At 36.8% G+C, this 16,421-nt stretch overlaps 1 protein-coding gene across 1 annotated transcript in view; it reads left to right on the plus strand.

The window, feature by feature from the left end:
* MAGI2 (membrane associated guanylate kinase, WW and PDZ domain containing 2) overlaps positions 1 to 16,421 on the plus strand; it is a 1,931,490-nt gene that overhangs the window by 1,586,474 nt on the left and 328,595 nt on the right. Inside the window, exon 10 of the mRNA XM_006834399.1 lies at positions 6,003 to 6,641. Coding sequence (XP_006834462.1) covers positions 6,003 to 6,641 — 639 coding nt within the window. The remainder of the gene's footprint in view (positions 1 to 6,002; positions 6,642 to 16,421) is intronic.

Here is a 16,421-nt window from a genome sequence, read left to right on the forward strand (position 1 = left end):
CAGACAACACCTGTGAAAGTTACTCTGAGTTAAGCAATAAGAAGAGTGAAAAGGGAAGTCCACATCCTGATCACATCTCCCTGGAAGCAATCAGAAAGCATAAAAAATAACAAAACACATACTCAATTAAGTATTAAGACCACAGATAAACACTAAACATGTCCAAGAAGCAAAAGCAAATGACCATATCAACACATGTCCAGAAACAAGATAAAATGTCTGAGACAAATGACCTACAGGTAGACCTGGACTCCATTCTGGAAGGAGGGCAAGCCTTGGACATACCTGAGAAGGAACTCAGAAAAATGATTATAAAATGTTTCAAAGCACTTTAAAATGGAGTTGAGAAAAATAAGAAGTTAGGAACGTGCTACAGGAACATTCAAATAAGATAGATACAGTATTAGAAACAATTCAAAACCTACAGAAAGAGGTCCAAATGATCAATAATGTAATATCAGAAATAGACAATACTCTGAAAAGGCAAAGGAGTAGAATAGAAGATATGGAAGGCAGAACCAGTGAGCTGGAAGACAACTCTTTCAATACCACTAAGATAGAAGAGCAAACAGAAAAAAGGATAAAAAAATCTGAAGAAAGTCTAAGATTCATGTTAGACAACATGAAGAGGAATAACTTAAGAATTATTGGCATTCCAGAACAAGAAGAATCACACAAGTCCACGGAGGAAATAGTTGAAGAACTGCTGGAAGAAATTTTCTCTAACGTCCTGAAAGTGAAAAGATAAACATTCAAGAAGCTCAACAAACTCCAGGAAGGACAGACCTCAAAAGAAAATCACCGAGACACATCATAATCAAGCTTTCCAAAATCAAAGATAAAGAGACACTCCTGAAAGCAGCTAGGGAAAACAGAAATGTTACATAAAATGGCAAGCAAGTCAGATTAAGCTCGAATGTCTTAGCAGAAACCATGCAAGCAAGAAGGCAATGGGGAGACATATATAAAACCCTGAATGAAAAAAAAAACTGCCATCCAAGAATCCTTTATCCAGCAAAGCTATCAATCAAATACAATGGCGTAATCAAAACATTCCAGGAAAAACAGAAGCTATGAGAACAAACTCAGAGAATCTGGGAGGTCAGTCTATGATCAAAATAAGTACAATGTAAAAGAAGGTAAACATGTAGGAACAGAGATCCTGATGGTGAGAAGGTCAGGTAGATTACAAGATAAAATAGACTGCACAAAACGGAGAGAAAAGTTAATGGACTATAAGGCAATGTCAAAGAAAACTAACACTTCACAACATAACAAGAAAATGAAAATCCAAGAAGAACATGGAAACAGTAAAACTATGAGGAAACTCACAAGAAAGAACACAAAACATGAACTCAGTGACACATGGAACCACAAAAGCAGCAACACCCCCCAAAAAAACAAAACAAACATAATGGCAGCAATTAATCCATACCTATCGATAATTACACTACATGTAAATGAATTAAATGCACCAGTTAAGAGATGGAGGCTGGCATAATGGATAAAAAAACAACATCCTTCAATATGCTGTCTGCAAGAGACACATCTCGCAAACAAACACAAAACCAGATTAAAAGTCAAAGGATGGGAAAAAATATACCAAGCTAATTGTAATTTAAAAATGAACAGGAATGACAGTACTAATGGCTGATAAAAATAAACTTTAAGGCAAAAACCAGCATAATAGATAAAAATGGACATTACCTCATGATTAAAGGGACAATTGAACAAGATAACATAACCATAATATCTATGCTTGCAATGAAAGAGCTCCAAAATATATAAAGCAAACTCTAATAGACTTGAAAAAACAAATAGATGAATGTACAATAATAGTTGGTGATTTTAATACACCACTTTCAAAAATGGATAGAACAACCAGAAAGAAACTTGAAAAAAACACAGAACTAAACAAAACAATCAGCCAACTGGACCTCATAGATGTGTACAGAGCATTCATCCCAACAACAAACAGCACACTACACATTCTTTTCCAGTGCACATGGAACATTCTCCAGAATAGACCATGCCTTAGGCCACAAATCAAATCTCCATAAATTTAAAAATATCAAAATATTACAAAGCATCTTCTCAGACCACAATGCTATCAAATTAGATATCAAAAATAGGAAGAACAAGGAAATAATGTCAAATACATGGAAACTGAATAACACCCTGCTGAAAAACGACTGGGTAACAGAAGAAATTAAACGTGAATTCACAAAGTTCCTACTAACAATTGAGAACGTAAACAAAACATACCAAAATCTTTGGGACATGGCAAAAGCAGTGCTGAGAGGACAATGTATTGCAATAAACGCACACATCCAAAAAGAAGAAAGAACCAAATTAACACATTAACACAGCATCTACAACAATTAGAAAAAGACCAACAGAGGGAACCTACAGCCACCAAAATAAAAGAAATAAAGATTAGAGCAGAAATAAATGAGATAGAAATCAGGAAAACTATAGAAGGAATCAACAGGACAAGAAGCTGGTTCTTTGACTAAGACTCAATGGGAATACATGCTCTGATTGGTGACCACATTCGTCACCAATAAGGGGAAGTGAGGGAAACCAACAATGAAGCGGTGAGCTAAGCCCTACAATGTTCAGTAGACTCCTGTGAACCTGGGTGGAGACCTGGTTGACCAGCAGTGTTGCAAGACCTATGGACTCCTGGGCCCAGAGTCAGTGACATAGCCACAGGGGACTAGAGTGGAGAGTGAAGCATCCAGCTGATAAGAAGAGAGGGCATATGCATAAGTACACCCACACTTGCAGATAATACCCACTTGACCTGGCTTCAATGACTGGATGATCAGAGCTCAACTAGAAGAAGAAAGAAGAGGGGAAAAAAGAGTAATTTGAAACCATTTGACTTCAGAAGAGAAAGTATAATGAAATATGAAGAACCTTGAGTTAAGAAAAACAAAAAGGAAGAATATGCTTGCCATTTCTTTAAAATTCAAAGAGCTAAAGAAAAAAATCAAGCCTTGAGTTGCAATATTGAAGGATTTTGTAGACAAAATATTGTACAGTGCAGGGATCACCAAAAGAATATGGAAAGAATACACAGTCACTGAACCAAAAAGAATTTGTCAACGTTCAACCATTTCAGTAGGTAGCATATGATCAAGAGCTGATAGTATTGAAGGAATAAGTCCAAGCTGCACTAAAGACATAGGTGAAAAAATAAATCTTCAGTAATTGATGGAATACTAATTAAGATGTTTTAACAAACAGATGCTGGAAATGCTCACTCATTTATGCCAAGATATTGACCAACCTAATTGAAGGATCCATATTCATGCCCATCCCAAAGAAAAGTGATCCAACAGAACGTGGCATTTATCAAACAATATCATTAACATCATACATAAGTCAAATTTTGCTGCAGATAACTAAAAAAGAATTGCATCAGTATATCAACAGGGAACTACCAGAAATTCAAGCCAGGTTCATAAAAGGACATGGAATAAGGGATATCATTGCAGATATCAGATGGTTCTCGGCTGAAAACAAAGATACCAGGGAGATGATTACCTGTGTTGTATTGACTTTGTAAAAAGTATTTGTATGTGTGGATCATTACAAAGAATGGGAACCTAGAACGCTTAAGTATGTTCATGCAGAAACTGTACATAGATCAAAAGGCAATCATTCAACAACCAAAAAAAAAAAAAAAAAAACACACAAAACAGGATGCTGAATGAATAATTAAAAATAAAAAATGGTGTGCATCAGGATTATGTCCTTTCACCATACTTATTTAACCTGTGTGCTGAGCAAATAATCTGAGAACATGTACTACATGAAAAAAAAATCTATGGTGTCAGAATTGGTGGAAGATATATTAACAATCTATCAAATTCAGATGATACAACATTGTGTGATACAGGCAAGAAGGATTTGAAACACTGATGGAGGTCAAAGACTGGATCGCACGACAACATAAACAAAGCAAAAATCTTCAAAACTGGACCAATAAACAGCATGATAATAAATGGAGAAAAATAATGACGTCAAGGATTTCATTTTTCTTGGGTACACAGTGAACATCCATTGAAGCAGAAGTCAAGAGATCAAACATATTGCATTGGACAAATCTGCTACAGAAGACTTCTTTAAAGCATTAAAAACCAAAGATGTACTTTGTGGACAAGGCGTCCGACCTAAATCATGGTATTTTCAATCTCTTCATATGCTCATAAAAGCTGACCAAGGGAGAATTGATGCATTTGAATTATGGTATTGGTGAATAATATTGACTATATCATGTACTGCCAGAATTAGTATATCTGTTATAGAAGACATATAGCCAGAATATTCCTTAGAATTGAGATGGTGAAACTTCATCTCTCATACGACGATAGACATGTTATTAGGAGGATGACATCATACTTTTAAAGCAGAGGGTTAGCAAAAAAAGAGGAAGATCCTCAAGGAGATGAATTATTTACTTATCAACTACATTTAATTAAGAAATAATTTTATATTACGTACCTAAGAAGGACCAGAAAAGCATTGCATTCTGAAAGTTCAAGTCTGGTTTTGTTTCTGATGTTTATAGTCTTGATGGGCAAACTCTGAAGTCATCAATTTTATCACCATTTACACTATCCATTTCAAAAGTATTCTGATGAATTGATGTGTGTTCAGATACTTATTTGGCAATCTGTGAAAACATGTGTTTTCATCCCTCATCTGCTCCTAAGCATATTCAGGCACAATCTCAATTTGAAAGTTCACTTCTCAAATGTTATGGTTTGGGAGGGGATAAACATATCAATTCATGATAGAACATTTCCCCAGAAGTAAATTCATTATTCATGAATAATTTAATTTTTTATTAGAACAATTCTATCAATCAACCATATTTTTTCATTTTTAAAAGTAAAAATTGCTTTCTGATAATTTATAATTAAGAATGTCTACTCAGGGCATTTTTAATATCAGATAGTTATCTTTTAATGAGTTGACCTCTGCAAACCTGTATTCACCAGGGAGAAATGACAAATGTCTTTATTAAAAATGACCAAAAGAAATGCCAATTAATCTAACAGCAAAGCGTGAGTGTATGACAGCTTCCTTTATGATTGAAAGCCAGAGTCCTAAATCCCCTACTTCCTATGTTAACAACAATCATATGAGTATTGGTTCACATATATTGAAACCATCTGCTTTCCCTGCGTGATCTCATTTTGTTCTCACAATAACTGCATATGAGGAACTTTTCTTGGGCATACCAGGTAAGTACTTGCCCAAGAGCATGTAATTGTTAAATTGTAGTCAGGATATGGACCCAGTTTCTTGATCCTAAACCTGTATTCTGTGGAACCTTTGCAATTGCTGTTGTTAAGTGCTGTTGAGTCAGTTCCGACCCGTAGTGACCCTGTATAGGGTTTCCCTGCAGCAGCTGGTGGGTTTGAACCTCTGACCTTGCAGTCCAGCACATTATCCTGCAGCACCACAGCAGAACTCCCTTTGCAATCACACTTACTTTATTTAGGTGGGGGAAAAAATAATCGCCAAAATATTACCTCTTTCAAAAAGGCAGTTTACTCAGTCAGGTAATACCAACTAAAAATCCCACATAACAGGGTTTTTTTTTTTTCCTTCACCTAAAACTCATGACCACTATTTCTCAATAGTTTTGAAATTCTATTAATTGAATTTGCCCAGAAGATGGAAAATAGAAAACAGAATGTGTTCCTCTAACCTTTTCTTTATGAACCTTTCTTCTGAATATGAAGTTGTTTCTGCATTTCAAGAATAATCAAATAGCATTTTTTTCAGCATTTGATCATTATATTTGTTGGCAGACCAGTTGTAACCTTGAGTCACCTACAGTGAATTTAAATATTACTCTAATTGATTTTCTCACTGAGAAACAGAGCACTTCCCCCACTAGTTTCATAAATAATTCCATTCCTTAATTTCAACATTAATTGAATTTACCTCATGTTGTCAATCTCTTTCTTTTTTCCTTGCAGGTGATGTCATTGTCTATATTAATGAAGTTTGTGTCCTCGGACACACTCATGCCGATGTAGTCAAACTTTTCCAGTCTGTTCCTATTGGTCAGAGTGTCAACCTGGTGTTGTGTCGTGGCTACCCCTTGCCCTTTGATCCTGAAGATCCTGCTAACAGCATGGTGCCACCCCTTGCAATAATGGAGAGACAACCGCCAGTGATGGTCAATGGAAGACATAACTATGAAACATATTTAGAATACATTTCTCGGACCTCACAATCTGTTCCTGATATAACAGATCGGCCACCTCATTCTTTGCACTCCATGCCAGCAGATGGCCAACTAGATGGCACGTATCCACCACCTGTCCATGACGACAATGTGTCTATGGCATCCTCTGGGGCCACCCAAGCTGAACTTATGACCTTAACCATTGTGAAAGGTGCCCAGGGCTTTGGATTCACTATTGCCGACAGCCCTACAGGACAGCGGGTGAAACAAATACTTGACATTCAGGGATGCCCTGGCCTGTGTGAAGGTGACCTCATTGTGGAGATCAACCAGCAGAATGCACAGAACCTGAGCCATACAGAAGTAGTGGATATACTTAAGGACTGTCCCATTGGAAGTGAGACTTCATTGATTATCCATCGAGGAGGTAAGACTAAAACATTGACTTAGCAATAAATATGTGGGTAAAATAGTAGATGCTTTTATAAGGATATTGAAAAATGGAGGTTTCTCTGGAATCTATTGAAATTGCACTTTTTAAATTAAAGGTAAAAGAGAAAAATATGAGTTCAAGGAGCAGAATCTTTACATTTTTACCTTTTCCTTTTTTATTCTCATATTGACTATAATAACAATAATGCTTTTAGTCTTAAATTTTTCTGTTGATATTAATACAGAGGTTGATATGAATTCAGAGGTTGATATGAACTTGGAGATTGAATCACCAACAATGAATGAGTTATACTCCAAAAGTTCACTAGTGAGAACTCATACTGGTTTGTCTCTGCCATTGCCTATGAAAGCAATGCCTTGATGGTGATTGAAATGTCAGTTTAGCAGTGAGAAGCCAGTTCAACTCTACTCATAACCAATTATAGTCTTGATAATCCCTATAAGAATTCTGAATACGGTTGCTCAGGATGTATCTTCCATTTCTATAGAAAGTGTTCCAACCATAGACACCTATGATGTGAGATGAAAGTGGTGGAACAGCGCCAGGGCTGAAGTCCTGTGCTGGATGTTCTGGGTGAAGGATAGAATGGAAATAGTGTCGACTGTGATAGGATCTCTGAACCCTAGTTGATTCCTCCATTCTACCTTGTCAGTGGAGAAAGATGGGGGGTTGTTGAGCAGTGGGTCCTTCCCTCACTTCTCTGTTACTGTGCTGTTGCTGATCAGTGAAGCTCAGGAAAGGAAGGAGGGAAGGGGTCACAGATAGCAGAAAGGATATTTGAAAACAGCATGAAGATGTTGGCTAGGTCCTGGTTTTCCTGCATGAAAAATTGGAGACTTGGGACACTTGGTCCATGAGCCTTAGATTTCTCATTTATTGTTGTTCTTTTTAGCTTCCTTTGAATCATCCCCAACTCACAGTGACACCATGCACATGGGAATCCTGTGCCATACCCGTAATTTGTTGCAGATTGTATTCTTGTGTCCCATAGGGTTTTCGTTGACTGGTTTTCTTATACTCTGGGATATTACTACTATCTAACCTGATGCTGAGCCCTGGTGTGGCACTGTAGGATCAGCACTGCACTGCTAACCACATGGTTGGCAGTTCAAACCCACTGGCCACTCTTGAAAATCCTATACAGTGCCGCTTTGAATTGGAACCGACTCAGTGACATACAATAGCAACCTGATGATAATGAGCCCTAGGGACAGTGGTTGAGTTCTCAGCTGAGAACCAAAAGGCTAGAGATTCAAACCCACCCAGTAGCTCCGCATAAGAAACAGCTGGCAATCAACTTCCATACAGATATCAGCCTTGGAAAGTGTGAGGCAGTTCTACTCAGTCCTGTAGGGTTGCTATGAATGGGAATTGACTGGACAGGCAAGAGGTTTGGGGTTATATTTTTTAACCTGACAGTAGCGTCCTTAGTATTGAACGACCCACAGTAGGTGCTCACTAAAGGTCTGTTGAGTCTAAACTAGTACTGAGGCAGGGTTGGGTCAGGAAGAGCAGTACTGTGAGGAATTTGTATGTGCAGAGCACAATGTGGCAAGCATGTATGATTTCCTAGTTAAAGCACTAAAAGCATAAGCATTCTGTCAGTTTGGAATGCAAACTGAAGCACCTTTTAACATTTTGATTTATTTTGTTGTTTCTGAACAGCTTTTCCTTTCAAGGAGGTATTATTGTTGATTCCTTCTTTGAAAATGAATGCCAAATAGTAGGTTTTTATGAGCAACACTGTATGAATTTTTTGAATGCATTAAATTCCTCCATTTATAACAATTAACATTTCAGCAAAGCAATCTTAAATTTTCCTTCCTAAAGCATTGATACAAAATAGCGTTTAGATTTTAACGTTAAATATCAATAGTGCATTTTAATTTTTCCCATTGCTTTTTAAAGCAAATCTGCATTAAACAGGCATTGAAAATCAAATCTTTGGAGAAGGTTTTTGATATTAAAAGGTATAGCTGAAAATCACTGGGCAATATTAAATGTATGAATATGAATAGAAACCAATTTGGATAGTTTCATATGTAATGGCTCTTTTTTTAAGCCATGGCATAGCAGGAGAATCACTGTGAAATCCTCAAGTCCTTTATGTGTATTATTAAAATGTGTACTTTCCCTGAAAAAAATTTATTGTGTGCCGGCTATCAGCCAAGTGTTAGGGTCTCTCTCTCTGTCTTTCTCATTAATCAAAGTTTTGTTTGCATTGTGTTTAGTGTGAAGAACTCATTTTGTTTTCTGGAATTTTTGTTGTTGTTTGGAGGGGTTTTGTATGTTATTTTTCACTAGTAAAGAATTGCACGATATAGTGCCTTGTGAAACTTAAAGTTATTTCTAGTCCAAAAATCCATGGGATACTCCAAATTCCCAAATTTGCATTCATCTCTCTGAAGTTAATAAGAACTAGCACAATGTTTGTGTGATGAAATTGACTTCGAGTATCTTATTATTGGCTACTCTTAAGTCCTGTGGTTTCAATCAGAGATTCAGAGATGCATCCATTTTTTTTCAGAGCAGATTCAAACACCTGGCTTCTTATATCAGGCTTCTAGTTATTTGTTTCTTTTCAAATATTTACTGTGATTTCTTATTTATAAAGTAGTAGTATGCAATGGTTTTTTGAAGCAAATAATGTTAGAAAGTATACAATGAAAAGTAATTTTCCTTCCTATCCCAGAAATTTAGTCCTATTCCCCAGAGATAAACATGCTTTTTCATACACATAACTCCAGAAAATGTGTGTCCTTTACTAGCATACATAAGAATATATACAGTATTTTCATGGCAATAGGATATCTTGCTGTAGAAAAAAATGGGTTGGTATAATGCATTTTATGCCTTTAACACACACAATTGTGGTATAATTTATATGACCATTAATTCACCAACTGTAAGGATAGTTTTCAATAATTTTTGTTAAAATTATTTAGTTGTGTAACCTTACTATAATCCATAGAATAGCCATCATTGTCGAGAGTTCCCTTGTGCCTGCTTGCATTCAATCCGTACTTCATCCCCAGCCCCAGGCTTCCTGGATAGTTTTGCCTTTCTGGAAATTTCATAAAAATAAATAGAATTAGATGGTATGTAGCCTTCTGTCACTTACTACAGAGGCTTCCTTCACTTAACATAAGCCTTTTGAGATGTATCCATATTGATGCATATGGACCAATATGAGTAGTTTCTTCTTATTGCTGTGTAGTAGGAAGTGTATAGTCTATGGTATGAATGTTGTTGTTGTTGTGAAGTGCCGTCGAGTCGGTTCTGACCCATAGCGACCCTGTACAGGGTTTCCGAGGGTGTAAATCCTTACAGGAGTAGAAAGCCTCATCTTTCTCCCATGGTATGAATAGACCTCATTTAGTTTCTCCATTATTGATAGCCAGTAGGACACTTGAATTGTTCCCAGTTTGTGGCATTTATGAATAATGCTGCTATGAAAATTTGGGCCTAAGTCTTTGTATATGCATGTTTTTTATTTTACTTTGGTACATACGTAGCTGTAGTGTTACTGAACTGGATTGAAAATGTATTTTGAAACTTTTACTAGTATTTTCTAAAATAGTTGTACCATTTTATATAACCACCACTATTGAATGAGATTTCCTATGTCTGCATATTGTTGTCAACCCTTGGTGTAGTCAGTCTGTTGTATGATAGTGACTGGGCAGTGACACTGCTTCATTGTTTTAATTGGTGTGGCACTGTAGAATAAGCACTTGAACTCAAGGTTGGTTTGAACTGAAAGGTCAGCACCTCAAACTCATCAGCCACTCCTCATAAACCCTATACAGAGTCACAATGAGTCGGAATCAACTCCAGGTCAGGAACACTAGTGTCACAGTGGGTAAAGTGCTCAACTGCTAATCAAAAGGTCAGCTGTGTGAATCCACCAGCTGCTTCGATGAAGAAAGTGTTGGCCAGCTGCTTCCACAAAGATTTACAGCCTCAGAGACCCTTGGAAGTAGTTCTGCTAAGTTCTATAGAATTACTGAGTCAAAATCAACTTGATGGTACCCTAACAAGACAAAGACAGGTTTATTACTAAAAGAACTTGTCTATAAGCACCCAGTGATTGCAGATATGTTTAAATATGTTTTGTTTGGAATAAACCATGTATGTAGGCACTGGAACTTTAGGAGCAATGCTATTTTACATATCTCTGGTAGCATAGTGGCTACGAGTTAGGCTGCTAATCTCAAGGTCAGCAGTTCAGAACTACCAATGGTTCTGTGGAGAAAGATGAGGCTTTCTGCTCTTGTGAAGATTTACAGCCTCAGAAACCCTGTACAGGGTCACTGTGAATCGGAATACCTCCACAACACCTAACCACCGCCACCACGACCATCCTTTTAGATTAATATGCTGTTGGATAACAGTTTTCATTTCTTTCTTTCCAATATGTATGCTCGGTTTATTTTGCTTTCTTGTTACAATGGCTAGAATGGTTATAATCTGTCACTGTGTTGAACAAGAGCGATATGAGTGGATATCTTGTCCCCAGTTTTAGGGGGAAAGCATTAGTATTTTTACCATAAAATATCATTCTATTTGTCAATTTTTATAGATGTCCTTTATCAGGCTGAGGAACTATTTTTGGTTTGTGGAGAATTTTAATAAGCAATACTGGTCAAGGTGTTTAATTCTTCTGTATGTTACTAGATTCTGTTTGATAATGCTTTGTTAGAGTCCTGGTGTGGCGCTGTGGACTAATGTGCTAGACTGCAAAATCTGTTTGAACTACAAGGTCATTGGTTCAAGCTCACCAGTCACTCCATGGAAACACTATACAGGATTGCTATGGGTCAGAACTGACTCAACAGCACTTAGCAACAACAACAACAATGCTTTGTTAAAGATTTTTACACCTGGTTGAGGGGCTTTAGCTCTGTGGTGGTCTTTTTATGTGATGTCTTCGTCTGGCATTGGAATTAGACTAATACTGAACTCATAAAATATGTTGAGATATGTTCCTTCACTTGTTTTGTTTTTTAAAGAAGTTTGTGTATGATTGACAACAATTCTTTCCAAAGAGTTTGATAGAATTCTCTGGAGCCAAGGAGGCTGAATAAACCCCTAAAACTATTGCCATGAGATCATCTTTAAACCTTAAACCAAAAATATCCCCCAAAGTCAAAACCCAGACAATAGCTTAGCTTAACTAGAAAAGAACGTCTACCTTGAACATTGTGATCTTTTAAGCATTATCTATATGGGATCCAATTGACAACAGCAACTTAAAAGATTAAACTGGAAACTTGAGGGACATGAGTTTATGTTAATGAAGCAGGAGGAACAATTCAGAAAAGAGAATGAGTACACAACTTAAAGAGTTTAGTCACGGTCCCTGACTTGTGCATGTGGAAATTGTTGAATTGGTGTTTGCTGCATTGTGTATACTTTCAAGAACAACAAATATAAAATAAATTAATTTTTTTAAGTTTGATAAAAATTCATTAGTGACACCATCTGAGCTGAACTTTTCATTGTAGAAATATTTTTAAATTGCTAATTGCTGTGGGATAAAGTGCTAGATCATAAGGTTGGTTTGAGCCACAAGGTCGGCACTTCAAACTCACCAGTTGCTTCTTGGAAACACTATACATGAATCGGAGCTGACTCAAGAGCACTTAAAAAACAACAATTAAATTTATTATTTTATTTAGGTCGAATCAGATTTTCTAATGCTTTTTAAAGTCAATTTTAGTAATTTATATCCTTCTAGGAGTCCTATGTGGCGCTGTGGGGTAATGCGCCAGACTGCATAGTCACTTGAACTGCAAGGTCGGTGGTTCAAGTTCACTAGCCGCTCCTTGGAAACCCTATACAGGGTCGCTATGGGTTGTAACTGACACTTAGCAGCAGTACATTTTACATGAAGTCCTGGTGTGGCGCTGTGAGTTAAGGCGCCAGACTGCAAAGTCGTTTTAATCGCAAGGTCTGCGATTCAAGCTCACCAGTCGCTGCTTGGAAACCCTATACAGGGTCAGTATGGGTCGGAATCGACTCAACAGCACTTAACAACAACAACAAGGAATTTTTACAGTTCATCTAAATTGTTTAACTGGTTAGCACAAAGTTTAAAGTAAAATTTTGTAGATTCGTTCTCAGAGCCATGTTTTGGATACATTGATAATGCTTTTCTGTTTTCTATTTTATTGTTTTCCACTCTAATCTTTATATTCCTTCCCTCTATTTACTTTGTGCCTCACTTTTCTTTTTCTCTTTTCTTAAATTGAAAGCCTAGTTTAATGATTTTAGATTTTTATTTTTAATGTAAGTATTTAAAGTTATAAAGTTCACTCTTAAATACATAGTTCATAAATTACATTCAAGATACTTTTGAATTACTCATTTCTTTTTGGACTCAGGGGTTAGACTACATGAATATTATATGTATGGGAGTACTGTGGATTTGTTGGATAAGCACTGAACTAGTAACTACCACACTAAGTCAGGTAGAGGGCTGTAAGATGAGTCCCTCAGGTTGGAAGTCACTCAAAACATGACTGGGGAAGAGATGCCTTCTGAAAGTAAAGCTGACTATGATGACACAAATGATGTAAAAATTTCAGGACCTACATTTGCTGATGGGACACAATTCAAGACACAATTCAAAATTAGGAGAAACAGCTGTATACATCCATGAATAAATGTACGAAGAATGCATGAAGTATGAATCTAGGGAAATTGAAATTTGTCAAAAATGAAGTGGATTGCATAAAGATTTATATCCTAGGCAATAGTGAGTTGAAATGAACTGGTATTAGCCATTTTTAATCTGACAGATTGAAAAGTAATGGTGTCATATTAATCATATTAAAGAACACTTCAAGGTCTATTTAAAGTACAGGGTTGTCTGTGATAAGATATTTTCCATATGCCTATAAGGAAGACCAGGTTATACCTCTATTATTCAAACTTAATGCACTAACTAGTAAAATCAGTGATGATACAATTGAATAATTCAATACTACAATCTGAGGCTTGAATTTTCTCTTCAGTTCTTTTAGCTTGACAAATGCTGAGAGGGTTCTTCTGTTTTGGTTTTCTAACTCTTAAGTATTGGCACATTTCATAATAATGCCTTACTTTGTCTTCTCTAGCTGCCCTTTGAAAATTTCTTTTCAGCTCTTTTGCCTCCTCATTTCTTACATTTGCTTTATCAGCTTTACACTGGAGAGCATGTTTCAGAGTTTCTTTTTGCTCTTTTCTTTCTCTCTTGTCCTCTTAATGCCCTTTTGCTTCCTTCCTGTAGGATATTCTTGATGTCACCCCACTACTCTTCTGGTTCTTGGTCATTAGTATCTAATGCATCAAATCTGGTTTTGAGATGGTCTCTAAATTCACGTGGAATGTGTTCAAGGTCCTATATTGGCTGTCATGGACTTATCATTTTTCTTAGCATCAGCCTGAACTTTATTATGAGCAATTGATGCTGTGTTCTGGAGTCTGCCCAAGCCTTGTTAATGCTTATGATATTGAGATTTCCCACCATCTATTCCTACAGTTGTAGTCAATTTGAATTCTGTGTATTCTATCTGGTGAGGTTCATGTGTAAGGTCCATGTGTATAGGTATCTTTTATGTTGTTGAAACAGGTATTTGCAATGAATAATTCTTTGGTCTTGCAAAATTCTATCATGTGATCTCCAGAATCATTTCTATCACCAAGGCCATATTTCCAACTACTGATCTTTCCTCTTTGTTTCAAACATTTGCATTCCAGTCACCAATAATTATCAATACATCTTGATTGCATGTTTGATCAATTTCAGACTGAAGAAGTTGGTAGAATTTTTTACCTCATATTCATGTGAAAGTTGAACAATGATTAAGTAAGACTGTAGAAGAATTTATGCATTTGAGTTATCTTGAAGTACAATGTTGTCTGTTATAGGAAAATATCCATACACCTACAAATAAAATCCTGGAGTCCTGGTGTGGCGCTATAGGATAAACTCTGGATCCCAATGTCAGTTTGAACTGCAAGGTTGATGGTTCAGACTCGCCAAGTATTCCTCAGAAACCCTATATAGAGTCACTATGAGTCAGAGCTGACTTGACAACAACAACAGCAATAAGCAAGATCAATCAACACCACTATTATTCAAATTTACACACCAACCACTAAAGCCAGTCATGATGAAATTGAAGAATTCTACCAATTCCTTCAAACTGACTCCATGGCACATAGCAACAACAACCAACTTCTTCAGTCTGAAATGGTTTAAACATACAATCAAGATACATGCATAAAATGTTTAGCAACAATGGGGTAATATACCCTTTACTCTCAGTGTTGCTAATCTTTTGCCACATTTACTTTAATTAGTATTTGAGTATTTCTGAGCCATGTAAGTTGCATACATCACTTCACTTTAGCCCAAACATTCCAGTATTTATTTCATGTTACTAAATGTTGAGGAATATTTAAAAAGCTATTTACTTAGAGCTATAAAAGATACTTTTGAAGAGACACTGATCATTAAAAACCACCATGACCATAACAACAAAAGACTTCAGAAACCATCAAAACAGAGTGAATATTTTAAAAAAGAATCAATACTCACTAGTAGTAAGCATCTAATACAGGACTATTCTGAGAGACTGAAAAGTACCAATTATTTGAAAAGAGGAGTTTTGAGAGAGTAGATACAGATCTAAATGGCTGTTCCACATTCAGTATTAAGTAATTTAACTTTCTTTTTGATGTCAGCAGAAAAGAACACAGCACAGCAAAATGACAAAGCCACACTATGAGATGTAACTGACTACTGTATTAACAAATATGTACTGAAATCTCAGGGGCTTAACAAAATAGAAGTCTATTTCTCACTGAAATAAATTTTAATTTAGAGATTCCTAGATGGTAGATCTGGGCACCTCTCCTTCAAGGTGTGGCTCAAGGAACCAGCTGCTTCTCCCTGGTAAGTCTTGAAGCCTTCCACTGGGTCACCTCTAACCAGTTGGCAGCTAGACTACATGGTAAATGTTAAAGGCCATTAGGGGCAAATCCTGGAAGGAGTGTACATCTGTTAGCCATGCCTAAGCATTATGGATTGAAGTATGTCCCCCAAAATATGTGTTAACTTGACTAAAGCATGATTGTCAGTATTATGTAATTATCCTCTATTTTATGATCTGATATAATTATCCTGTGTCCTGTAAATCCAAACCTTTATGACTTTGGTGGTAGTGGTTATGTGCTGTAGCGTCTGTTCCGACTCATAGGGAACCCTGTATAGGGTTCCCAAGACTGTAAATCTTTACAGGGGCAGAAAGCCTCATCTTAATCACGTGGAGCATTAGGTAGATTCAAACTACTTACCTTGCAATTAGCAGCCTAGCTCATAATCCACTGCATTACCAGGGCTCCTTTTTCCTGATGTTAATGAAGTAGAATTAGCAGCAATTATGCTCATGAAGGAGTCCTGGTGCGATGCTGTGGGCTAATGCTTCAGACTGCAAAGTCATTTGAACAGCAAGGTCGGCGGTTCAAGCTCACCAGCTGCTCCTTGGAAACCGTATTTGTTGTTGTCAGGTGCCATCGAGTCAGAGATGACTCATAGCAACCCCATGCACAGCAGAAGGAAACAATGTCCAATCCTGGGCCAACCTCACTACTGCCGCCACACTCGATGCCATCAATGATGCCACCTGGCTGATCCATCTCGTTGGGGGTCTTCCTCTTTTTCTCTGACACTCCATCTTACCCAGCATGACATCCTTTTCCAGC

The sequence above is a fragment of the Chrysochloris asiatica genome, unplaced genomic scaffold, assembly GCF_000296735.1.
Source record: "Chrysochloris asiatica unplaced genomic scaffold, ChrAsi1.0 scaffold00010, whole genome shotgun sequence".
Lineage (NCBI taxonomy): Eukaryota > Metazoa > Chordata > Mammalia > Afrosoricida > Chrysochloridae > Chrysochloris > Chrysochloris asiatica.